This window comes from Humulus lupulus, chromosome X (assembly GCF_963169125.1).
Source record: "Humulus lupulus chromosome X, drHumLupu1.1, whole genome shotgun sequence".
Taxonomy (NCBI): Eukaryota; Viridiplantae; Streptophyta; class Magnoliopsida; order Rosales; family Cannabaceae; genus Humulus; species Humulus lupulus.
In genome coordinates this window covers 30,485,387-30,513,166 of record NC_084802.1, presented here as the reverse complement: position 1 = coordinate 30,513,166, position 27,780 = coordinate 30,485,387, and the positions used below count along the sequence as shown (strand labels likewise).

Genomic DNA, 27,780 nt, shown 5'->3' with positions numbered 1-27,780 from the left:
AGGCCTGGACATTATACAATAAACAGAAGCGTGGTTCACGCTTGACTATTTGTATTGGTTTATGAGGTTGATTTATATGTTTGATTAAGTTGAGTACTTTTATTGAGATTGTTGCATATATTCTATTGTCGGTTGAATTATAATTACTGCTTTTATATTGTTGCCTAGTTGTGCATGTTGTTTTAAGTTTTCTTGTTGAGCTTTCGCTAACAGGTGCTACGTGGTGCAGGGAAGGGAGTTGATAGCTGGACCAACCATGAGTTGGAGAGCTTCAAGGGCGGTGTGTACATATGCAACCTGCTCGATCGCCACAGTCGGAATTGCTTGGGAGGAACTAGGGTTAAACCCTATTTTTGCTGCTTAGGACGGCTAAATTGTATCTGTTTATCTTTTAGAAGTATGTAAATTGATTTTTGGGATCCCATGTACAAACTTAATATTTTAATGAAAAATAATCCTTTTGTTCACCAAAACTTTCATTACTTGACCTTCACTTAGTTTTTTATTACACATTTAAGTTCAAACGACTTGCTTAGCAGGTTAAGCACTATTTTAAACACACAGTGTAACAGTCTTGGTTATCCATGACGTTACAATGGAGGTGGTTGGCTGGGCTCTCCTCCTTTAGTGATGGTGGGAGGAGGGATTTCGTTAGTGACATTCCGTCCGGTAGTCACCATAGCTGAATCTTAAAAAATTTCTTCAAGCTCTCAATGAAATCACTAAAATGTTGACTCTTTTTCGCTATCAACTAATTAAATAAAATCTTAAAGAAATTGCAAGAAGAACACATAGATTTTACGTGGTTTAGGTTATTAATTAACCCTAGTCTATGAGTTGCTTGTATTAGGATTTGGAAAGCTTGGGGGTCTCTAGCTTCTATGGAAATCATGCAGCGTTTTAGCAATGCACTGGATATAATAGTATAGAAAATGAATTAGTGATAATTTACAAAGTGTGTCCTACCCCTATTTATAGATGGCTGAGGACAATTAATTCCCTTAATGGGAATTTAATACAAACATTCTCCCTTAATGGAGTCTTAACAACTGATAAATACACATTCCTATAGTTAAGGAACTGGTGGGCCCAGGCTTATTGCACGAGGCCCATTTACGAAGTTACAGCCGACGACTTTTTGGGGTAACACGTTCTTGACAGTGTCAGGAGGTAAGCTACATATTTTAACATGTCAAGCGGCGTCACGAGACATCCTTCTTGTCGCTTGTACGAACTCGACACCGTGAGTTGGGTAACAGTAACATGTCAGATAGCTGCTCGTGGTCTAGGGTCACTGTGGTTGACACCTGACACTACATTCTAGGCTCCAAGGATGGTCTTCGCAGACCCAGATGACTTTAATGGAAAGGACCTAGAGGACATTGTAATCATAGTCCTCGGGACATAGTCCTCCTCAAGAACATACTTCTCTGGATTCGATGCACGAGTAACATGGGTAAGACCTTCCTTCCGAGGAGCTCTAGGCAAACTAAGAGGGCTTCATTACCTTCTGCGAAGATCAATTACTCCTTCGTGACTGCCACGTGTCACTTGGAGAAAACACAGACAACATTAACATAAATATATAATTCTATACTAAGCTCCTTACTTTTTCTTGTTTTTTTTATTTAATCAATTATTATCATTATTATTATATTAACAATTACAATAAACTAAAATCAACTGTATAATAAAAAATAATTTAAACTACAAAATTACATAATGCACAGTATAAAGAATAAATTATCACTAATTAAAAAACACAAATTAAAACAAAAACATAGTATAAAAATATTAGTTTTTTTAATTCTAGTATATTTAATTAAATAATTATTTTAATAATATAGTAATTAACTAATATTTTAATAATTAATTTTGTGCCCAACTTCAACACATAGACTTTATATGTGATAATCAATCATATATTAAAACATAAAATTTTAATTACTAAATTATATATACACATATTATATATAATACTCCATAAAAAGATGGATAAATTATAATTCAAATTTTTGTATATAATGATATACAATTGTAGTTATAGTAGGCATCCCACCAGTTTTTCAGGAAATTTTAAATTATTTATGATGCAAAAAATAAGATTTAAAACATTCAGTTGCACACACATATTAAAAGAATAGGCACGAGTGCAACTACTGTTTAAACATTATTTTCGCCATCGTAAATTATTCAAAATTTCTCGAAAACTAGTGGAATACTTGTTATAACTACAATGTACATCGTAATATAAAAAATTTAGATTATAATTTCTCTATGTGACGAAACCCTACTAGTAAGGACAAAAATGTCGTCCCCACTAAAAAAATTCTCCTATATATTTAACTAAGTTAATGACACTACTACAAAGAAGGATTTTTAGGGCTCACAAGTTTTTAGGACTCGCAAAGCGCGAGTCCTCTATTTGAGAGCCTTAAAAATGAGGTTTTTAGGGCTCACATTGCGAGCCTTAAAAGAATGTTCTTTGGACTCGCATTGTGAGTCCTAAAAGAATCTTTTTTAGGGCTCGAGTTATATTTTAATTTTTTAAAAATAATTTATATTTATTTTAAATTAAAAATTACGATTTAAATGAAACATTTATATACAAATCTAAAAAAATTATAGATTAAAATAACAAAACTTGTATATTAAATAAGATAAAATCTAAAAAAATAAATTTTGGAACAAATATAAATAATCAATCTTTTCATATGAATATTCCCCAAAATTCTAATTGATCTTTAATGAAACACAACAATAAACAACTATTCTAATAATTCTAAAGATAAACAACAATTTTATATAATTAAATCTACACAAGTTTGTAAATTTTCTTAGAAAAACAGGCAGCATAACAACTGCAAATCGGACATCCCCAAAGTTTAAAAACATGCAAACACAACACATAAACAATCTCAGGCTGTCCAAATAATGATCAAATTATTATGTGTAATATAGATTTAAGGGTATCATTTAAACAAAAGAAAAAAAAAGTGGCAGTGAAGTCACCGTTCACTGTGGCGGTCGGAATGTGGCCAAGAAGCCACAAAATTTCATGACACCGGTGAGTACCATCGGCGGCTTTTGGGTCTGATCTCCATGTGGGTTTTGTTCCCCATGGTGTGCTGAGTCCAATCGTGTAGCTAGATCCACGGTTGGAGGTCACCAGACGCTGGGGAACTCCTTGGAACCCATGGAGACAGCCGAGCTTTGTCTGGCTAGTTGCGGCGGAGGACGGCGAGTGTGGAGGAGAGCTCGCCGGGGTTTCAAATGCCTGTGAAGTCGCCTGTGCGGTGCGTGTCATCGTCGGAGACCGGTACGGCGACCGTCAAGCCTGGAAAAGGTGAGGCACGAGAGAGAGAGAGAGAGCTTCGTCTGACTGGTTGCGGTGGATGGCGACGAGTGTGGAGGAGAACTCGCGGGGTTGGGGGTTTCGGATGCCTGTGAAGCCGCCTGTGCGGCGCGTGTCGTCGTCGGAGAACGGTATGACGACCGTCGGGCCTGGCAGAGGTGAGGCACGAGAGAGAGCTTCGGGAAGAGAGAGAGAGAGGGCTGAGAGGGAATCCGAGAGAAAGATAGGTTTCAGGGTTCTTGTTTTTCTTTTTAATTTAAATTTTCTTATTTAATTAATTAATAATTTTCTTAGGAATATATTTATTATTATTATTTAAAGACACTCATTGCGAGTCCTAAAATATGTTTCTAAAGACTCTCAATGAGTGTCCTAAAATGTCTAAGAATTTTTGTTAAAAAAATTTAAACTTTTAGGACACAAATGAGTTTTTAGGACTTGCACCGCGTATCCTAAAATAAATTCTTTAAGGACTCTCAATAAATGTTATAAAAAGTCCAAGAGTTAGTTTTAAGGCTCACATCTAGGTGAGTGCCCTACACAAGTGTCCTAAAAGGCTGTTTGGTTGTTTTTGTAGTAGTGTAAGTTAGAAATATGAATCAATCACATCAATCAAATAAATATGTATAATATGAACATGGATGTACCACTAGTAGCAAATAATGTAGAGGAATACCAGTTGTAGTGCGTATACATGCATGCAGATACATTTTAGTATCAAAGGATATTCACCAGAATTAACTCGGCCAACTAATAAATCCAGTGAACGCCAGTAGACTGCCACTAACATATTCACTTTCTTATATATGTTGTAGATTAATAATTATTATGTGTTCCAATTATATGTTTATAACTTAATATTATGCTAGAATTATATATGTATTTGTTTTTTATTTATTGACATTTCATTGTATTTGTTCACAATATATTTTTTTAAAATAATAATAAAACACACGGAGGAGTATGGCACGTACCTTGCTAGCATAATTTAAAATGTTTACATTTATATTCATTGCAATAAAATAGTCATACAATACACACCACACCATTACAAGAAATAGGATTCTTCTAGCAATTCAGTACCAAAACAAAAATAATAATTTCTGGAAAATTCTTGATGTCTAAACATAAATTATTCCTTACTCTTATGAATTGAAAACTAAAAACAAACCACTATAGCTAGATTATACTTATAATAATAATATGAAAGCCAACATACATGTATATATTATTAATATTATTATAGCTTAGGCAGATGAAATGCTGGTGAGAGGCTGAAAGCCATGTCTAAGGGCTGCGTCCCAAACTTTGTCAAAGCGAGGCAAATCGGCAGTGGTAGGAATGCCACACTCATGCTCATTCCAACCTTCTAACCCATGTACTATCCCAGCTATACGCCATGCACTCATCACCCTTCTTGGTAACCAATTCTGTTCATGAATTAATTAATTAATGTAATTATTAATTAATATTGTTATATGTATAAATATCAACGAAATTGATGTAAAAAAAAAATAAATAAATAAAAGTTATGTATACCTCACAAGAGTGTACATTCTCGAGAGATTTAGGAGTTAGCATTGCAGGAGTGTAGTGGTAGAAGCAGTCTTTACGCAATTTCTTTGGTTGGAATTGAGAGAAGGGAACGAATATGGTTCCTTTTGATGCTTTTAATTGTTCTTCTTCACTTAATCCATCTCCCACTAACCAAACCTGTATATATATAAACATATCAATTATATATACCATTAGTTATGACTATATCAATTGTCAGAATCTTTTGGATTTATTAAGTCAATATAAGTTAATTTTTTTTCCTCTATATATTGTATAATAAAATCAATAAATACTATCTCTTAAATTAGCAAGTCAGTACAACTTTCACTATTTCTTTAAATTGCCTGATTTTAAGTTAGTGCACTTGATTTGATCATAGAAAAATAATCTTACTTAATTTAACCTATTATTGGTAATAAAACTACTCTTTATTATTATTATTACCTGGTAAGAAGTACTTTTGGTGAGAACCAAATTACTCTTTGAATTAACATCTAATGAGTTGTTGAGTTTGGCACACTCATCATCTCGCAATGTAGCCACCTGAAAAAGATAATGTCATTGTTATTAAATCAACCTTGGTAGTTGGTAATTAACACTACAAAAGAATACATACATATATATGTATATGTATAATAATTATGTTAATGAAATTACCTGAATACCCTTCTGGCACAAAGCCAAGGCAATAGAAGTAGCAACCTTGGTAACTTTGCCTCTAAGAAGTAGTTGGGTTGTGCCCTTAGGTATGCTGTTGAGGATAACAGCCACTGCGAGGCTACTGCCATCCACCACTCTGGTCTTCAACTCAGGATGCCTTTTCACATAAAGAGCACCGTATGCATTCAGCTCTTCACTCTGCAATAATAACATTTTCTAATTTAATTTTATAATTTGTCACAAAACTACTACTATATCATGTTTATATTAATGTATTAAATTACTTAATTATAGTATGCAACATGAGGAATTTAATAGTCCAAAGTGAAACTACATTCAAAATATAACTTGCCTGATTCAAAAGACCTAGGCTCAGCACTTTAACTCCCTTGTGCTCAGCTTCAAGTATGGCTTCCTCAACCAAGCTGTTGATGGATGCATTTTGCCATTGCAACGAGTACTAGCAAAAGAAAAACAAAAAAAAAAAACAATATATATATATATATATATTATAAGTTACTACATTTCTTATAATAAAATAATAATCTATGTTTCGAACAAAACTCAAAATAAATGTACGTTCAATTGAGTATATATATATATTTGTGAAAAGTGCTATATTTTAAAATTAATAATGTTAATAATGATGGTTATTAGTTACGTACTTGGAGCTTGTATTTTGGTATAGCCCAAGTTTGTAAGTTGAGTGGATGAAAACGATGCCTCTCCACAACAAATGTACGGCCATAAATCCAAGTTATCATGATGGAGCAGAGAGTGAGGGGCCACATGAACCACATGAGGTACCATTTGGGTGAGACGTAGGGCCTTGATGAGACATGGGCAAATCCTACTTGTAAGTGGAAAATGGACTCCGGCGTTGTAAGATGAGTTAAGTACACCACTTGGGCTGTGTCTTCCCCTCTTTTCAACGATCTCTCGTACAGACTATCAGTACTTTCGTCCATCGTTCCATATACATAGTCGTAAAATGGCATAAACAACGAATAGTTGGTTCTAAATTGAGTGTGGTGCAAAGAGTGGAACCTGTGATAATTAAGTAAATATACACATATATTATTATAATCATCAACAATAATTATACTACCTACATATTTTGCTCTCTTGATCGAGTTTATATAACGAGTATATTTGCTTGGTGGTACAAATTAATATTCGGCCTCAAATATTTTAATTCACAATAGAATATATACTACCTAATGTTAAATTACATCAATAATAATATAAAGTAAGTAGTATGTAAATTATCAAATCTGTCGACTTATTTTTCTTTTGTTCTCAACCCTAGCCTTTTATTTTCGTTTTAAAATAAAATTAAAAATGAATGATATGTAACCCTTTCTTATAATAAAGAAACAAAATTTAATAATTAGTTTTAACCCAGAAGATCAATATAAAAAGAAAGGAGAGACTTACGAGGGGGTATACATGAGGTACTTAAGAGGAGGAAATATAGAGAAGAGTTTTTTTGGAATGATCTCAAAATTGCAGTGACCCAAATTGTTCATGAAATCAATGTAAAAGAGATAACCAGCAAAGGATGCTATGGATGATGTTCCTGATAGCAGTGTTGTCAACATGGGAATTGCAAACAGCGAAAAATACGCTATGTGCTCTGCAAATGGATGTATCACAGCTGCATACACATATACATATATAGCCCATTAAATATATATATATATAATGATTAATAAATACAATGGTATGTATATATACATATTTATATAAATTTGACTTTATTACTTACAAGTAATGGGCTCAGTGACAATGGAAGAGTGGTGATGAGAGTGATAACGATTGTATAAGTAATAGTGGTGAAGAGCTCTATGAAGCCAATAGTATAAGAACTCCACTAAAGTAACATGAAGAAGAATTGATATCACTACTCCATCGGTTCTCCAATAGGGTAGGTTTTTTGCTCCATTGATTGTGTGAATTCCCACGAAAAATAAGATCCCATTAAACAATATCTGGTCATCCCTGAATAATAATAATAATAATAATAATAATAATAATTAGATCATGATGATGTGATATATATATATAATCTTTTTTATGTGTATGTAACAACTAAATTAATAATTATTACCAATTTTTTTCCCTGTCGACTTGATCAAACTCAAGACCTCTATCGAGGATTCGATTGTTGCCTTTGGCATTGATGTAGCGAGACAAAGAGATCCAAATCTGGTTGTGAAGCATTCTAAAAAGTATGTATGGGAAAACCAGAAATGTGGACAAATCTCTTTCTTCTGGAGTATCTTTTGTCACAAAGTTGTATGTGCTCTTAATTGTCCATGGAAGCAATAGCACATGCTGCCATATTACATTAAATTAACCAAATAAATAAATAAACCATGCATAGTATATACTACAACATTTCATAAAAAATCTATTAATTATATATATCATAGTCCCTTGCATGATATTATGTTGTCTCACTGAAAGTACATGTTCTGCTTGGTCTCATAACAATAATATAGATCACCAACTCTACTACATTAACCATGACTCTCTGCATGATATGTATTACCATATGTTGTAAACAATCCACCATATGATGAAAATTTGTGTAATTTAATATTGGATCTTACATGTTTTATTTTAAATTTAAATGTGTTGTATTGCATCAATCATCATACGACGTATCATGTGATGTTGGATATGAAGATATGTCATATAACAACACGAGTAATTGGAACGCACTCTCAATTTACACACTATGATCTGTATTTTAATTTCAACCATATTTATTTTTAAGTAGATAATCTATAACTAAAATTATATATGCATCATAGTGTGTTATTGAGTGTCCAAATTATCACTCTATTAGAAAGAATGTTGTTATTTGACACCTTAAGGTGTCCAACAACATATGAGGTGACATTCTATAATTAGTTAGTGATATTATATAATACTTATTAAATTAAAATGTGTGAGACTCGATATTAGATTGCACTAATAACAGTATATTACTTCCTTGTGCCCATCACTTATGGGCACCAAGTAGAAGTTAAAGTGGTCCCCTATGCACGTACCTACACTACATTAATATAGGTGTTGTTTGGTAACACTTAAAGAAAATAGTGTTATTTGATAACTCTATTTTTATTTATTATTTTAAAAAAATTTAATTAAAATTTATTAAATTTTGAAAATAGAATTTTTTCACTTTAAAATTTTTTTTTAACCATTTTCGACTTTTTGTTTCCTTTTTTTTCCTACTCTTCTTCAAATCAACATCTCATTTTATATTATCAAACAAAAAATAAAAATAAAAGTTATCCAACACATTTATTATTCTTTGTTTTAAAAAAAAACAAAAATAGTTACCAAACATATTTTTATTTTTTTTAAATAAAGAAATAAAAATAAAAATAATATTTCTATTTTTTGTTTAAAAATATCAAAAACAAAAATTTTAGCGAATACAACCATAATAAATCTACTTATATAATTATCACACTTAATTGACATTAATTGGTTTTGAAGAAAAAAAGAAATCTCTCCTTAGAAAAAAAATCTTCAATGTTAAGTACAATTAATTGGGTAGGCGAGGTAGCAATAACAGAACAAAATTGAATTAACTTAATGGTATGAAATGACATGGTACAATCTCAAAGCTATAATAAATTCTTCCCAAAAAAAAAAAAGCTATAATAAATTCTTAAGCACGTGCAGTGCATGCTCTTTTTTTAATTAATTATATTTTCTACAAATAAAATGAGATAAAATAATTAGTGTCGCAATGAGAAATGGCAGAGAAGCGGCGAGAGACATTTGTGAAGTTGTTGTGGGACCATTCTTTGATGTGGTCACGTGTGATACCCCACATATCTATCAAACATTAATATGGGGCTTCTCTCATTACAATTCTTCAATTTTAGTTTTTGTTTTTTTACGAATCTCTTCATTTATTGTTAACATATTTATAAAAGAAAATAAACATAATAATTCATGACATATATAAAATTATATTTTTTAGTCTCAGCATAAAATTTATGATTAAAAAAATTTAATTGTAATTTATATAAATTGAAAAGTTTTATAGTGATGAAAAAAAATAAGAATTTTTTATAACTAAATATACGTTTAAAGAAAAAATATTGTTATTTAATCACAAGCCTGAGGAAAATCTTCCTCTCAAAAAAAAAAAAAAAAAAAACAAAACAAAAAAAAAAGCATGGGCAAAATCTTCCTCTCCAAAAAAAAAAAGCATGGGCGAAATCTTGATCAAAATGAGACATAAATAAATAAAAATGGAATTTACAACTTTTTTTTTAATCTATCCACATAATAGATACTAAGCAAACTTTTAAAATTATAATAAATTTTAGCACATTAGATTGTAATCTACTAAAAAATTCAATTTATTTTACTATACTGAAACAAAGGTGATCGAAAAATACTTAACTTTATATTTATATATCCTCCTTTTTTTTTTTTTTTTTGTATTTAACAGATACATAGTTATATACATTTTAAATAAATAAAAGAAAAAGGTAACATTGATGACTGTGCATTAAGGAAGTGGGTCTTAAAAAATCGGCATCTTTTAGCTCTGTCATTGTCCTCTTCTCCCTAACTCAACTCAATCCCATTTTTTCTTTCATTTTCCCTTATTATAATAATAATAATAGAAATTTCTATAGTAGGGGTTTGTGTTCTCAACCCATTAACAGTTTTCGATGTAATTTTTTTTATAACAGTGTATATTGTATTTATTTAAAGCATCCTGTAAATTTTTACAAAATTCCGAATAATGTAAAATGCCGAAAATTAGTTTAAAAACTGGTTGTTACACTTGTGACTAATTTTTTTATGCGCGTAAAAAACAACATGCTTGAACCTAGTTTTCGGCACTATAAATTATTCGAAATTTTCTGAAAATTTGCAGGAATCTCTAAATAACTACAATATACACGATCATTAAAAAGCTAAATCACGCCGAAAATTATTCACGAGTTGAGAACACAAAAGAGCTCTACCAATGAAGCTCTTTTTGAAGCCCTGTATCCTCTAATAATAATAATTATGAAATTAGTAAATGTTTCCTAAAAATGTGTTTTTGATTTCATGATTAGAATTATAATATCATGTTATTAATCATTATTATAAAGTTAGAGACGTAAATCTATAATATATATTTAAGTATAATTATCATTAATGTGTAACAGTAATAGAAAACCTTAAAAAAAAAAAAAAGATAGAAGAGTACTATATAGATATGATTGTTAATAAGTGATATGTCGATCTTATTATAAATATATGTACACACAGAGCATATTAATTAAAAAACAATTACTAAAAGGAGAGAGATATAATATATAATCATGCAATATAGTACTTTATATGTTATTAAAAACTTATAAAAGAATACTATACGTATATTAGATAAGACAAACACAGTGCAAAGTATTAGTTACCTACTTATTAGTCCCAAAAAAAAATCCACCTCTAATTATAGATCGATCATGGCATGTATATATATATATAGGAACAAAGCTATAAATACATATTTTTCTGCTTTCTCATTACTTAAAAATGTCTTCTTCTATTTTATTTTATTTTCTTAATGGATGATATATACCAAGAAGAAGAAGAACAAACGAAACATAACAACTTGAAAAAATATATATAGTTTTTTCATATTTGATTTGATCTGTATAAAAGAGATTTAAGGAAAATAATTTTTTTTTGTAGAAATAATATAATGTTATATAGATCGAAATGCACCAAAATGGGATGGATTACTATACTTAATTAATTAAGGTTGAAGAAAAAGATAAATACCTTAAAGCTTCCAAGGGGCTTCCATGGCCACTCAGTGAGGATTCCAGGCGTAGAAGCCATAAATGGAGAAGCTGCTAATTTCTACTTCTTTCTTTCTCTGCTCTTTCCTCTAAATTAATTTTGTGTAATGTGTGATCCAATTTGTTGGAGAGGTATGCCTCTTATATAAATATAAATATATATGGTGCAATTGATTATAAATGTCTTAAATCCAAACGTTGTAGATATTTTATGTGAAATAATACTCTATATATAGAGAAAGTAGTTAACTAAGCCTATATTTGTATCCAGCAAGCATGTAAGAGAAAGGGACCAAAAATTAAATAAATAAGTAAATAAATTTATATTTAAAGTAACAATAAATATAATTAAAAGATGTAACAATTATGATTCCCAACCAATGCCAACCCTAACGTGGCAGCCTACTGATTCATCAATTAGGACCTGAAAAACATCTGCCATTTGTAATTTATTCTTCTCAACTGCTTCTGCTGGACCACATTTATTTTCTTCATCTTCTACATTTATTTATTTATATTTTCTCTATTTATTTTAGGTCTTTTTTTTAATTGAATTTCTCTCATCAAATTATTGCCTCCACCTTCCCCCATTATTCTTCCTCTTAGGATTAGGCATAGCTGCCTAAACTGGTACCACACATATCCTTTTATAGAAATTGTTGTTGGGTTGAAGTATATGAAGGGCAATTTGAGTTTGTACGCTTATGCTTAGTGAGGACTCATAATTAAAAACAATATACCACTCATTATTGACATCAAAAAATGATGGCAATCTTTCATTGTTTTCACGAAATGCCCCTAGTATATTTTTTAGCTGTCTCTTCAAATTCTTTCTTCTCCTACCTCTCTCTCTATTTTCTCTCTCTTTCTCTCAAAGAAAAAGTTCTTGGGTAACTAAGTAAGTACAAGTAAACCCAATGTAATGGCAAATGCATTATATTGAGTTACTTGTCATTACATTGAGTTGTTTTATACTTTACTTTACTCATGGATTTTTTTGAAAGTGTGTGGGTGGGTAGCATAGCATGGGTGGCGACACAGTTAGGCTGGAGGAAGGGTCCTTTGGGGGTCAGTGTAGGTGCTTTAGGGTTTTGGGTCCTTCAAAAGTGGGGGTGCTTCTGAGTAGAGAAATCTAGAAAATAAGATAGAGAGGTGGGTGGAATGGAATCGGTTGGGGGAGAAAGAAAGGGGAGAAATTATGCCAGGAGTAATTTTGGAAAACAAGAAAATAAGAACATCATTTTATAATGACGCTAAAATAAGAGATTATTTTTACAATTTGATACCTCATTAAGCATATAAACTCAAATTTTCCCATATAAATATATATAATCACGATGTGGAAAAATTATGTTAAAAAAAGGGTAGGTAACCATTTGGTATCCTGTGTTTTTGCAAAGTATTATTTTGGTACCCTCTGTTTTCAATAATGCTCATATGGTACCCTGTATTTTAAAATCGTACATATTTGGTACTCTAAACTCAAATTTAATTAATAAAATTTTACCAATTTAATTAAACTGTTGTCAATTATGTAAATTCCAAATTTAAATTTAATTACTTAATTACATATAACTGATGAAAGTTTGATCATATTGACAAAATTTTATCTATCAAATCTGAGTCTAAGGTATCAAATATGTATAATTTTAAAATACAGGGTACCATATGAGCATTATTGAAAACAGAGGGTACCAAAATGATACTTTACAAAAACATAGAGTACCAAATAAGTCAATTCCCTTCAAAAAATACAACATCAATTTTTTTCTTTTTAGTTTTTTTTAGTAAAACATCAACTATTATCCAAGGAATCTGAAACCTCATTTGTTCCTGGGAGAATATTATTTTTCTTGGAAAATTAAAACATTAACTTTTTTCGAAGAGTAAATCATAAAATTGAAATAAAAAATTAGTTGATGTCATAAATTTGAAAAAATAATCCTTATAAAGATTTTTAATTATGGGTATATACGTAAAGATCCATATATATTATATGTATATATTAGGGGTGAGCATCTAAACCGACAAACCGCGGTGACCGACCGCACCGCACCATACTACACCGCAAACCGCGGTGTCAAAAGTGTAATGGTTCGGTATGGTTTGTATTTTAGCTAAATCGCGCGGTGCGGTGCGGTGCGCGGTTTGGCGGTGTGAAATTTTGGTTTGCACCGCACCACACCGCATACTTACAAATATATTAAAAAAAAATAAACTTTACATATATACCATTTTTTATAGTTACCCAATATGAGAGACTTGTATATTTTTTTTGTGTTTCACTGAACTTAATTGATAACTTGTGATGTTGTTTAGAACTTATTAAGGATTTATTATGAACTAAGGATTTAGTATTTTTTAAAAAATTTAAATTTTGTTATGACATATTTTTTTACACAAACCGTGGAAAACCGCCCAAACCACACCGCAAAAAATGATTTGGTTTGGTCGGTTTGGTGCAACCAAATCACACCGCATGGTGTGTTCTAGTTACTAAACCGCACTTGTGGCGTGGTGTATTAAAAAGTGTTCAAACCGCCCAAACCACACCGTGCTCACCCCTAGTATATATACTAAAACAAACCATCGATTATTTAGAAGAAAAAAAAACCATCAACAATTTAGTCACATTTCAAAAATATATACAACTACATATCAATTTTAAAAATAGAAATTAACAAAATATTGTGATTTAAAATCAATTTCGGTCACATATTATTGTTATACTGAATACAAACAACACGCAAATTGCACGTTTGTTTAGTTTTATTTATAGATTATATTAATTAATTTTATTAAATTTATATCTTTGTCATATAATTTTCAAAACATATTAACCTTGTGCATTAATTCATTTTGTTTTATTACGCATTTTAAACTAAAACATTGTCTATGATTTTTAAAAAATATATATATATAATATAATAACTATTTTAAACATAAATAATAATTTTTTTTAATAAAAATTAAGATCATGTACTATATATTATTATAATAATGATATTTTATAACATTTTAATTTGAATTTATATTAATATAATTATTAGAGTTAATTACATTATTCAACATGATTTGAATTTTATTTACAAAAATTACATATAAATAATTATTTACACATATACCGTAATCTATTCCTTAAAACAACTTTTTTTTTTATTATTTTTTTCTCTTTTTTCAAATCTCTACATTTCTCTTTTCTCTATCTTCTTCAAAACCTAAAAATAAAATTCCAAGCACACCACTAGTCGGTTGGGCTCAAAAGTGGTACCGCTACTACAATAATAGCCTTTAACTTCAGTTTTTTGCTAATAATCTTCGGTTCTCGCTGAAATAAAAACCGAAGTCTATCCATGCGAAGTTAAAACCTTACAATAACCGAAATTAAAAATTAAGAATAGACCTCGGTTACTACATAAAACCCAAGTATATTCTTACCTTTAACTTTGGTTTTTATGTAATAACCGAAGTTAAAGGGTTCCAACGTGATTATTTAAACCTTTTAACTTCGGTTATTACATAAAAATCGAAGTTAAAAGTATAAATAGACTTAAGTTTTTATGTAATAACCGAAGTTAAAGGGTTATTTAAAAAAAATATATTTTGTTTTGTAATAATCGAATTGTATATATATTTTTGTTTTGTAATAACCGAAATATATATTTGTTTCATATTATATAACCAAATATTTATTTTAGATTTAATATTTAGAAATCTAATTTAGTTTAATATAAATAATATTTTATTTCCTTTACTAACATTATTATGATTTAATTTATCATTTGCATAAATAAAATTCAACAAGTTTGTAATCTTATAAAAACATTCATATACTAAACATTCATTCTGTGTCTAAAACAAAAGACATAGTATTCATACCAATTGATATAATTATAAGTAGCTATAAAACTAAACTCACCTAATAATAAATTCAAAGTGTAAAATTGAAAAATAAAAATTAATGAGCATACTAATTATTTTTATAGTTTATCATAAGCCAAAATAAATTATAAAAATATAAACAAACCTACTTTATTTTTTAGGACTCCCACCATATTTGCTGCCCTTACAAGATCCCTGATGTATTTTAATACATAGAAACGACATTTGTAACGTCCCGAATTCCCTAATGTTGCTTAATGTCTGGATTAGGGGGTCAGGAGGGTCATAATTGATTTAATATGTAATTATGTGATTATATGCATGATTATGTGAATTATATTATTATATGATGATAATTACATGCATGTGGGCCCACTTCTTATTAGAAGGACATTTTCATAATTCTGGTCGTTAAGGGCATAGTTGTATATTTATGTGAATGTGTGTGATATATGGGTGAGACCAAATTATTATATGGATATTGTTGAGCTATTCGGCATGAGACGATCCTAGGATGCAAGTTAGCAGTTTGGTCATAACGGGGTTAATTACCGGGCTCGGGGTGAGCTTGGGGATAATTTGATGCTTAATACATTACCGGGAATACACGGGTAATGGGATATGATTTAATAATTATTTGAGAATATTGGGAGTAATGAGAATTGGATGACGTTAATTATGATTAACAGGATTGGTGGGAAATGACTGTTTTGCCTTTGGTGGCTATGAAGGCTTTAGAAGGCCCTAGGGGCAATTTGGTCATTTTGAACATTAGATATGTTTAAAGTTTAGAAGATTGTGGAGTGAAATTCAAACTTGAGGTTTTGGAGGCTTAAGATTTATGAATTGCGTTTAACAGCTGAAAGGAGTTTAATCCATAACTGGGGTAAGAATTCTAAGCTTTAATTTCTGAGTTTTTACTCTGTTTTGAGGTTATTTGAAAGCTTGAGATTTTGATCTTAGAAGTGGATATTTGTTGGTGTTTTAGGTGTTTCCAAGCTTGGGTTTTGCTGTTAAAGTGGTGATAATGTTGTGGTGATGTTTAATTGTGGTATTGGGATTGGTTTGATGAAGATTTGGTTGAGTTTGAATTGAGAAAAATGCAAGGGAGCTGGGTTCGTGAGGTCAAGTCGCGATCGAGTTCATGCAAGTCGCAACTTGAATGCATCCTAGAGCATCCCCTGTTGAGTGCTCTATACATGGACATTGACTGCATTGTAAATTCCTGACAGCTTTGCTTACTTGTGAATGGCACTAACTTATTAGTTAGAAACGACAATGGTGTTTAGTTCTGGTCGCGAAGCTCTGACTTATCAGTCATGATCGGCGATAGTACTAAGTGCTGGTTGTAGGGTATTGGCTTATGAGTCAAGAGCGGCATTAACGTGTTTAACGCATCCCGAAATGATTAGATCTAATCAACATGAGCATTAAATGCTTGACCGACCTATTGGTCGAAGAAAACTAAAGTGCTTGGCTAGTCTAAGATTAGTTACTCAGAGCCAGGGCCAAAAAGGCTTAGGTGACTGAAACGTCACATGGCTTAGGGCGCAAGGCCCCAAAGTGACTTATTAGACATCTACCCCAGAAAGACTTATTAGCCACCATTTGATTAGGGTTGTAAGCCCCAGAATCATTTAATATTATTTGTATACATGCAGTAATAATTCTTCTTGCTGAGCCTTGGCTCATGGGTGCTATGTGGTGCAGGTAAAGGGAAACAAAAGATCATCCAACCTTGAGTAGAGAGCTCAGGTGGCGATGTGTACATATGCGGTCGCTTAACCACCACGGCTAAGGTGTTTCTTAGGGGAACTAAGGATTAACCCTTTTTTTTTGCCGCTTAGGTCGTTGGGTTGTAACTTTTAAACTGTAATGACCATTTTGGATTGTACATAACTTTGTAAATACTTTTATGGGATCCCATGTACAATTTAACGTTTTAAATCAAATATATCCATTCCTTTTGACCGAGATTTTCACCCTGGCTTTTTAATAACACCTAGATGAATATTTACAACCTAATGACTTGTTTAGTGAGTTAAGCACTATTTAAAGTACACAGTGTGACGGTCTTGGGATAACAAGGGCATTACAACTTGGTATCAGAGCATGCCAAGGTTTAGGGTTCCTATAAACTGGCTGGGCATGTACACTCGCTACTAAAGACAAGCTCGACTCATGGTTTGGTAACTATGTATGTGGTTATGTGTTTAACTACTTAAATAGAATGTAAGTGTTTTACCTGCATGCATGAGATACACTAATAGGGCTAGCCTTTGACTACTGCATGATGAGCAAGAACGTGCTTATTAGCACTGATATTAGTAGAACATGCTTATTAGCATTGTTAATTATTAATTACTGATTGCTAAATGTTAATTGCTATGATCATGAATTAATATGTTTGTTAGCATGATTGTGGAACATGGATGAGTATCTGCATGATCTTGGACCGTGAGGCGGCAAGAGATTTATTTATCACTACCTAATTGGCCGTATTGATTATTGCAACAAGGTATAGGTTGAAAGTATGATTCCAAGGAAAATAGAATCATCACCTGGCTAGGAAGATCAGGGCCAGAATGACAGACAGGGTCAGGAAAATGACCAGAATTAGATCCCTCAGCCAACTCCTGATAGCTGGTAGCAGTTGTTTGCTGAATTACAAGCCAAAGTAATGAGGCAGGAAGAAGAAATCCGCCTCCTGAGACAACAACAGGTTCCTGTAGGGAACATTCTACTAGAGGCACCACCTGTAACGGTGCCAACAGTTGGGCAGTTGCCAAAGGATGAAAGTAAATGGGAACCTCTTTATGAAAGATTCAGGAAACAACACCCTCCAGTTTTTTAGGCTAGTGCATATCCAGCTAAAGTTAAGCAATGGATGAGCATGGTTACCACCATCCTTGACTTTATGAGGGTGCCTAGTAATGAGAGGGTGGCTTGTGCCACATACATGTTTTGGGAGGATGCCCGAATTTGGTGGGAAGTGATATCCCAGACCAAAAATATAAATGCCCTGAGTTGGGAAGAGTTTCAGACTCTGTTTAATGAAAAGTACTATAATGATGCCATCAGGGCGGCAAAAGCTGAAGAATTCAGCAAGCTGTTTCAAGGAAGTCTGTCAGTGACTGAGTATGCCTTAAAGTTTGACAGATTGGTAAAGTTTGCAGTGGAATTGGAGCCCACTGATGGGACCAGAGGGGAGAGGTTTCTCTAGGGGCTACAACCTAGGATAGCCCGTGATGTTCGTAATACCAATGTGTTTGGAGTTACTACTTATGCATAGGTGGTTACTGTTAGGAACTAGTTTCCTAATACGCAGTGGAATGGTGGTGTGGTTGGCCCAGTGTACAACAAAATTTTTTGTAACATATTTAAACTACTTTTAAATATGCGGATCCATTAATATACATACATTAATCATAAACAAGGTAAGGATAGAATTCATATCTCTTGAAGCCTATCAAGTGTCCTTGCTATCTTTTCGTATTTAGAACGATCTTCCTATCCAAGCCGCTCCTACGTACTCACACCAAGATCTTCCAAAACGTTCTCTACACCTCAAGAAATGTGTGGGCACTTAGAGAATGAAGGATAGTTTATTTGTGATTCTACTTGATGTTCTCAACTCATGAGATCAAGAGAATAGGCCTAAGAATTGGTTCTTTATTTTTAGGGAGAGAAAACCATTGTTCTATTTTTCACAGAGCGAATGTTCAGAGTAGTCTCACTCTCTTCACTTCTCTTATCTGAATAATTTTCTGATCAGTCATACTTAACAGAAAATATTCAAAATTTAAAAAATAAATCTGTAACCATTTTACAATTTACTTTTTAATTAATTAATTATTCTATTAATGAAAAAATCCAAAAACCAATTTTTTGAATTATCCATTAATTAATTAATTAAATAAATAAAATTGAAAATCCCATCCCTGAAAATGCTAGCCCTACACGCCACACACAGTCCTGGACTGTGTGTGAACGTGTAGCTTCCTAATTTCTAGGGATATTGGTTTTTCAAATTTTATTTAATTATTTATTCAAATTACTTTGTCAGATAAGATCTAACAACCTGATAACTAATTCAAATTTGAATTAAAATTAATTATCTTTTTAATTAATTATCAAATATAATTAATTATTTGAATAAATATTAATCTTTTAAATTCAAATCCAATTTGAACTTATCAGATCATTATCTCCCACTCAAATAAAGATATTTAATTAATTCTACCAATTAATTAAATCCAAAATTTTCGAAAGTAAATATTTAATTTATTATAATTTCGAAAATTATAGTTAATTAATTATTTAATTAAATTTTGAAAATTAATTTAATTATTTAATATAATTTCTAAAATTATACAATAATTAAATATTAATTAATTTTGTTAACTACAACTAATTTGTAATTAATTAATTAATCACTATTATCATATAATTGCATATTTGCATATTTGGCCTGAAGAATAAGTTTCTTCTTAAATATGTCTTTAAACTATTTTCCCTTCATATCAACTCTTACCTTGAACAATGTTGATAGAGCCGCTATGGGGACCTATGGACCTATAATTCCAAGCTCCAATAAATTTGAGATTATTAATTAAACTCTTTAATTAAATAATCTTAATTTATTAATCTCATGATTATTCCACTATAAATATGAGACTGCACTCTTGTAATTATAGACATTTCATTTACTGAGTACTTTATAATCATAAAGCATCCATTGATATAATCATTGCATACAACTTGACCCTCTAATAATGGTTCATAATTAATCGGGAATAAAATTACCGTTTTACCCTTTTAATTATCTCTTGTTTCCTCAAGTACCATTGACTCTACTAGTGAAGGTTAATTCATAATAAATTATGAATTTGAGCTCAATAACCTTTCAGTCCCAAAAGTCAACCCTTAAGAGAACCATCATTCAATCTCTTGCGAGAAGGTATAGATTCCATATCTGTATACTATGTCCCCAGCCATCTATATTAATGAGTTCCCAAAACAAAAGTTTCTAGCCTGATCATTCTGACAGATCCTAACAAGTGAATTAAAGAACTCATATAATATAAACAGGAGTTCATAGTAACTTCAGGATTACGATCTATTTGTATATGATCATCAGTTGATATATTTAATTAATACTTCGAAACGGTATTTAACTAAGTATTAACAAACATATCTGGTCCAGTTCTATATATTCTCTAATATATAAAGCACCTCCACTAAAGTGTCCTACCACACTAGTGATCCGGATCTAGATCACATGTATTCATAATACTTGTGGATCGTACTTGCAGTAATTAATCTAAAGATTCCATAATTTTATTTTACTGCGAACTATTCAAGTTCATTTATCTCAAACACAATCCTCCCGTACCAATACGTGTTTGAGATTACATATATGAACTTAGGAATTTTCCTGATATTTACATAATATTATCATAGAATAATACAGTCCATAAAATATATGCATAACAAATTCAATTCATTTATTTATATCATAAAAACAATGTCAACTACATATGCTTTCAGGGCACATTTACAACAGTTACTACTTACGCACACGTGGTTGATAATGCATCCAGAAGAGACTTTAGGAGGGTGGGACGTCCATTTATAAGTTCATGTAGGGGAGGAGGCCCCAGTGATCAGAAGAGGAAGGCTCCTGATGCCTTCCCAGCTCCAGGCTTTGACAGGCGACCACGTGGTATTACAATGGACTGCCAGGGCGGCAGTGAGGCCTGGAGGGTTTATCCTGAATGCCCTAGGTGCAAGAGGCACCATATAGGGGAATGTAGGGAAAAAGCTTGCTTCTTATGTGGAGTAGTTGGATATTTCAAGAAAGATTGCCCAAAAGCAAGAAAGGAAGAGCCTAGAAAAGCGGACAACTCGGCCCCAGCTCTAGTGCTCGCATTGACTCAGGCAGAAGCTGAGGCTTGTCCCTCAGTAGTTACAAGTCAGCTTTTTAGTGTTGGAACCCCTTATATTGTTTTGATTGATTCTGGTGCTACACATTCTTTTGTTGCTAGTAGAATTATTGATAGACTGTGTAGACCATGTGATTATTATTCTGTGCGGTTCGGGACCTTATCACCCACTAGGGAGTTAGTAGTATCCAAAAGATGGGTCAGATCACTGTCAGTGACAGTAGAGGGCAGAGAATTGTCAGTTTATTTGATAGATTTGGTTATGACCGACTTTGACATGATTCTGGGTATGGATTGGTTAGTGAAGTATGGGGCAACCATAGATTGCAGAAGGAAGATGGTAACCTTTGAGCCTGAAGGTGAGGATCATTTTGTGTTTGTTGACACTGTGCATGGACCCTGTATACCTACGATATCTGTTATGAGGGCTATAGATCTATTGCAAGGAGGTTGCATAGGATTCTTAGCCAGTGTGGTTGATACCACTTAGGTCATGCCAGTGGGACCAGAGGAGACCAGACTAGTCTGTGAGTTTCGGGACTTGTTTCCAGAAGATTTACCAGGGTTGCTGTTACATCCCAAATTCCCTAATATGGTTTAGTGCCTAGATTAGAGGGTCGGGAGGCAATAATTGTGTTAATTATGTGTTAGTATAGTATGAGCATGTTATTATGTGAATTATATTATACTATGATTATGCTTGCCTGTTTAGAAATAATAAATGTGTACGTGGGGCTGCTTCTTATAAGAGGGGCATTTTAGTAATTTGACTCGTTCAGGGTATAAATGAAAATATGTGTTTGTATGATTGAGACCACATTATTATGTGGATATATTTGGGTTACTCGACGTGATGCGATCCTAATGAGCAAGTTAGAAGAAAAGTCACAATGAGGTTTAATACCCGGCTCGGGGTGAGCTTGGCAGTACTTTAGTAATTTAGTACATTACCGGGATTTAGTGGGTAATGGGAAATTATGTGGTAATCATGTGAGAATATTGGAAGTAACGGGAATTATAGGGCGTAAATTGTGAGTAGTGGGGTATGAGACAAAGGACAACTTGGGAGCATGTGATGAATAGGCTAAGGGCAAAGTGACAATTTGGTCATTTCTGCCCAAGTATAGGACTTGGTGGGCTGGGAACTTCTCAAATGGTTTAGGAAACTAAAGGAAAAGAAAATTCTCAGCAGCTCACTCATTCTCTCTCACATTTTATTCTCTATCTCTTGGAGCTTTGATGGGTTGAGTCAAATTGAAAGGAAGTTGGCTTGGAAGTGAGGCTTGAAGCTAAGGATTTGTTGGGAGCAGATTAAAACTTGAGTCATACAGTTGAGGTAAGGGTTTTAATTTGAATTCTTCATGATAGTTTTGTTGCTTTGTTGAGAGCTTTGGTGTTTGCATGTATGTGAGATGGGAGAAAGAGATGTTTGGGATTTATGGTGAGTTCTTGGTTAAGTATTAGTTAAGTTTTGTTGTTGGAAGGAAGTTATATTGATTAGGGAAGTTGAATTGAGGGTTAAGCTTTATTTGGGGTGATTATGTTTGAGTTCAACTAAGGATAAAACCCATAAATTCTGGGTTCGAAGGGCTGTGCCGCGGCTCTGTTCTTGGTGTGACGCGGCCCTCTAGGGAAAAATGGGAGCCAGGTTGGCTCAGTGGCAAGGGCGGGCCACTGCGCCACAGAGGCTGGGCCACAGCACGTGTCGGATGGCTGGGGAGGCTGAACCTCTGATAAGGGGCGGGTCGTGGCATGGGAGCATGGGGTCGTGACCCTTAAGAGAATTTTTGGCCCTGAGAAGGTTTTTAGTTCAGGAACTTAACCTTTTGGGCTCGAGATCGATTCTACTTCCGTGTTGGGTGGAATTCAACGTCCCGGAGGCTAGGACTTGGTCTGGAAGCTTTTATTCTCTCATTATTGATGGAATTCCTTATTATGGTTGTGACTAGGTCAATGCTAAGGGCTCGAATCAAGGATCATACTCAAGGGGTGTCGCTAGTAACTTGCATTTGGACCGAAGGTAAGAAAACTGCACCCAGTATGTGATTTTGTGATTAGGGCTTAACTTGATGGTTAAATACAGACATGATTAAGGCTTTGGCCCTATTAATGAGCATGATTATAATTGTGTTTGTGAGTGTGAGTGTCTGGTTAAGCACACTGAAACGCGCATGATTATGATTATGCCTATGTATGTTGTTTGAGTGTATTATAATACATTGTATTTGTATCTATGTATGATAAATGATATAGGTGATTGTTTTTTATGACTAGAGAGCTCAGTTTATAAACCAGGAGATTATTAGGATGTTAGTTGGAGATAGACTTATTAGTCGAGCGTACGTTGGATATTGAAAGACTCGTCTTATAAGTTGAGGGTCCTAAAGTTGGGACTTATAAGTCGAAGGCTTGTGAGGCTTGACTTATAAGTCGAGGATTAGTAGGACTTGGAGTGCAGGCCACCATGGCTTGGCCACCTTGGGAGTGCAACACGTACTTGACTGGCTCGGATGCCAAACTAATGGAAAGATAGTGCGACACGCACTTATGCAACTCTATGGTTGCCAATTTGTATAACAAGTACACCAAATTCAGTTATTACTGTTTGGCATATATATTACTCTGTGAATTGTTTAATATGTTTTCTTGCTGAGTCTTTTGGCTCACGGGTGCTTTGTGGTGCAGGTAAAGGTAAAGAGAAGCTCAACCAGCCATGAGTCAAAGGGCGTTAGCAGTGACATGTACATATGCAGTCCGCTTGACCACCACGACTAAGATACTCATGGAAACTAGGGTCAAACCCAACTTTTACCGCCTAGGTCGGCTTACTATGTAACATGGATATTGTAACCAGCTTTTAAACTAATGTTTTTGGGATCCCATGTAAATAATATGTTTTGGGGTTTAATGAAATGGTTATGACTTGACCAAAATTTTAAATACCTAAACCTTTTGTAGCATAATCACATATTTAGTCCAAATGACTTGTTTAGCAGGTCCAGCACTGGTTTTAAACACACTTGGTAACGGACCCTAATTAGCAGTGCATTACAGTTGCCACCACATAGAAAGATTGAATTTGTGATTGATCTGGCACCAGGGATGGAGCCAGTGTCCAGAGCACCTTACAGAATGGCCCGCGCAGAATTAAAAGAATTGAAGGTACATCTGCAGGAGCTGTTAGACTTAGGTTTTATCAGACCTAGTTTCTCACCGTGGGGTGCACCAGTTCTGTTTGTGAAGAAGAAGGATGGTTCTCTGAGGATGTGTATTGATTACAAAGAACTGAATAAGTTAACAATCAAGAACAAGTATCCTCTGCCAAGGATAGACGATCTGTTTGATCAATTGCAAGGTAAATGGGTATTCTCTAAGACAGACATTCGATCTGGTTATCATCAGCTAAGGGTCAAGGAGGGGGATATACCGAAGATTGCTTTTCGCACTAGATATGGGCATTATGAGTTCTTAGTTATGTCATTTGGATTGATTAATGACCTAGCTGCTTTTATGGATTTGATGAATACAGTGTTCAAGGATTATTTGGACCAGTTTGTGATCGTTTTCATCGATGATATTGTGGTTTATTCTCAGTCAGAGTTAGAACATGAGCAACATCTGAGGTTGGTTCTACAAAGACTGAGGGAACACAAATTATTTGCGAAATTCAAGAAGTGTGAATTCTGGTTATCTTAGGTAACTTTCCTTGGGCACATTGTCAGTAAGGAGGGGATTAAGGTGGACCCAGTCAAGATTGAGGCAGTTAGGGATTGGCCAAGGCCAACGAATGCTTCAGAGGTTAGAAGTTTCCTTGAATTGGCAGGTTATTACAGACGTTTCGTGGAAGGATTCTCAAAGATTGCCACTTCATTAACTGAACTGACGCGCAAGAATTAGAACTTCGTGTTGTCAGACAAGTGTGAGAACAACTTCTAGGAATTGAAGCAGAGGTTGATTACAGCTCCAGTTCTGATTCTACTAATAGATCAGGAGATCTTTGTGATATACTGTGATGCATCACATCAAGGTTTGGGTTGTGTTCTAATGCAGTCAGGGAAGGTGATTGCTTATGTCTCACGTCAGCTGAAAGAGTATGAACAGAGATATCTCACTCATGATTTAGAGTTGACAGCAGTGGTTTTTGCATTAAAGGTATGGAGGCATTACCTTTATGGGGAGAAGTGTGAGATTTATACTGACCACAAGAGCCCGAAATACTTCTTCACACAGAAAGACTTGAACATTAGGCAAAGGCGTTGGCTAGAGTTAGTAAACGATTATGATTGTGAAATTCTGTAACACCCAGGAAAGGCAAATGTGGTAGCTGGAAGGGTCCAGGATAGATTTTTAGTGCAAGACTGATATCCAGAGAGATAGCAGAGGATATGACCAAAGCTAGCATAGAATTGCCGGTAAGCCAGTTGGCCAATATTATGCTACAGTCTACGCTGTTGGAGAGGATAAAGGAAGGTCATTTGGGTGATCCATTGTTGACCAAGATCAGAGAGGATGTTCTATCTAGAGTATCCATGGATTATACAGTGTCAGAGATAGGCTTGTTGAGATACAAAAGTCGGATATGTGTTCCGATGGACACTGCTATGAGGTAGGAGATTCTAGATGAATGTCATATTACTCCTTACTCTTTACATCCAAGCACCACGAAGATGTATCAGGATGTGAGATCACTATATTGGTGGCCTGGGATGAAGAGGGAAGTGGCAGAATATGTGGCTAAGTGCTTGACATGTCAACAGGTCAAAGTTGAGCATTAGAGGCCAACAGGGTTATTACAGCCTCTGGACATCCAAGAGTGGAAATGGGAGGACATCACGATGGATTTCGTGGTGGGGTTACCCAGGACTGTGGGTCAACATGATTCAGTATGGGTTATTGTGGATCGATACACCAAGTCAGCTCACTTCTTACCAGTGAGAACTACTTATACAGTTGACCAGTACGCAGATCTCTATGTGAGAGAGATTGTGCGCCTTCATGGGGCACCAAGGTCGATTGTGTCAGATCGGGACCCCACTTTCACTTCCAAGTTTTGGGAAAGTTTACAGAGGGCAATGGGTACACAACTGAAGTTCGATACTGTTTAAATGGACTCTTGAACGAAGAGGCTTATTGTAACGACCCAAATTTCCTAATGTGGCTTATGCCTGGATTAGGGGGCCAGGAGGGCCATAATTGATTTAATATGCAATTATGTTATTATATGCATGATTATGTGAGTTATATTATTATATGATGGTAATTGCATGCATGTGGGCCCACATCTTGTTAGAAGGGCATTTTCGTAATTTTGGCCATTGAGAGCATAATTGTATATTTATGTCCATGTATGTGATATATGGGTGAGATCACATTATTATGTGGATATATGTTTGAGTTATTCGGCATGAGACGATCCTAGAATGCAAGTTAGCGGTTTTATCATAATGAGGTAAATTATCGAGATATTGGGTAATGAGAACGATTATTTGATGATATATTGGGAGTTAGTGAGATCAGGAGGAAATTTTGGGAATTTTTACTAGTTTACCCTTGAGGGTGTTTTTGGGACCCCGAGCATTAGGATTTACTTGAGGTTACTTAAGCTTAAAGTAACCTGTCAGAAGGAAAATACGTTCAAACACTTTTTCTCTTTCTCTTGTTATTCCATTTTGCTGTTCGTCGCATTTTCGAAGGAAACTTGTGTTTTAGGACTCGAATTCAAGTGAGGATTGAGTTATAGCGATTCTAGGAAAGATTAGAAGCTTATTAACTGGAGGATTTAGCGAGAAACGACTCAATCAGAGGTAATCCAAGTTTTGAGTTTTTGAGTTTCTAAGCTTTGAATTGGATTTTATGTGTTGATGAGTTTTTGAGTTTCTAAGTTTTGAATTGGATTCTATGTGTTGATGAGTTTTTGAGTTGTTTGAGCCTCGGGTTTTGATGGTTTTGGATCATTGGAATGTTTGGGAACTTTGATTTTGTGATTTGGATATGTTTGGATAGGTTTTTGGAATGATTTAAAAGGGGGAAAATGAAGGTTTTTGGTTGAGTTCTAGGTGGGACCGCAGCCCTGTTCTTGGGCACCGCGGCCCAAGCTTAGTGCAGAAGAGAGGAGAGGTTGATGGGCATTGGGGCCACGGCGCCTGGGAGGCGGGCTGCGGCGTGAGGTGCAAGAAAATTGTACCTGGCGCCTCTGTTTGGAGGCAGGCCGTGACTCAGAGGTGTGGGACCGCGGTGCTTAAGGGCAGGTTAGGCGAAAAGTTTGTTTTGATCACGGGAACTCAAACCTAAGGCCTCGGGATCGTTCCTACTACCCGGTTTAGTTGGATTCCACGTATCGGAGGCTAGGTCTTGGTCCGGGAATCTTTTATTATTTATTTTATTGATGAGATTTTATATTTGGTTATGATTAGGTGACCACTAAGGGGCTTAAGGAACGATCATTCTCAATGGTCGTTCTTTTATTATTTCACGCTCGAACCAGAGGTAAGAAAGATGCATCCAGTATGTGACATGCATGGTTATTGATGAAGCATGTTGAGTGCCC

At 33.8% G+C, this 27,780-nt stretch overlaps 2 protein-coding genes across 2 annotated transcripts; both read right to left on the bottom strand.

Annotated features, from left to right (window-relative positions):
* Nucleotides 1-926: 926 nt before the first annotated feature.
* LOC133803371 (uncharacterized) lies at nt 927-3,596 on the bottom strand. Its single transcript, XM_062241385.1, has 2 exons — nt 3,013-3,596; nt 927-1,550 (listed from the first exon to the last, which is right to left on the bottom strand). Exons 1-2 carry the CDS (start codon nt 3,305-3,307, stop codon nt 1,504-1,506), a joined length of 342 nt encoding a protein of 113 aa, XP_062097369.1. The 5' UTR covers nt 3,308-3,596; the 3' UTR covers nt 927-1,503.
* A 738-nt stretch (nt 3,597-4,334) lies between these two features.
* LOC133807260 (very-long-chain aldehyde decarbonylase CER1-like) lies at nt 4,335-11,619 on the bottom strand. Its single transcript, XM_062245472.1, has 10 exons — nt 11,387-11,619; nt 7,683-7,909; nt 7,341-7,573; nt 7,010-7,229; nt 6,238-6,619; nt 5,925-6,032; nt 5,570-5,770; nt 5,357-5,455; nt 4,895-5,068; nt 4,335-4,785 (listed from the first exon to the last, which is right to left on the bottom strand). The coding sequence occupies exons 1-10, from the start codon at nt 11,444-11,446 to the stop codon at nt 4,603-4,605; spliced, it is 1,887 nt and encodes a 628-aa protein (XP_062101456.1). The 5' UTR covers nt 11,447-11,619; the 3' UTR covers nt 4,335-4,602.
* Between the last annotated feature and the right edge of the window lie 16,161 nt (nt 11,620-27,780).

Bases quoted from the DNA above. Each gene is read 5' to 3' on its own strand.
- LOC133803371 (XM_062241385.1), bottom strand. From the start codon at position 3,307: ATGACACGCACCGCACAGGCGACTTCACAGGCATTTGAAACCCCGGCG. The intron at 1,551-3,012 runs GTGACTTCACTG...GTTTTCTCCAAG, and splicing joins TCCGACCGCCACAGTGAACG to TGACACGTGGCAGTCACGAA.
- LOC133807260 (XM_062245472.1), bottom strand. From the start codon at position 11,446: ATGGCTTCTACGCCTGGAATCCTCACTGAGTGGCCATGGAAGCCCCTT. The intron at 6,033-6,237 runs GTACGTAACTAA...TTCTTTTGCTAG, and splicing joins TACCAAAATACAAGCTCCAA to TACTCGTTGCAATGGCAAAA. The intron at 5,069-5,356 runs GTAATAATAATA...ATATATATACAG, and splicing joins CCAAAAGTACTTCTTACCAG to GTTTGGTTAGTGGGAGATGG.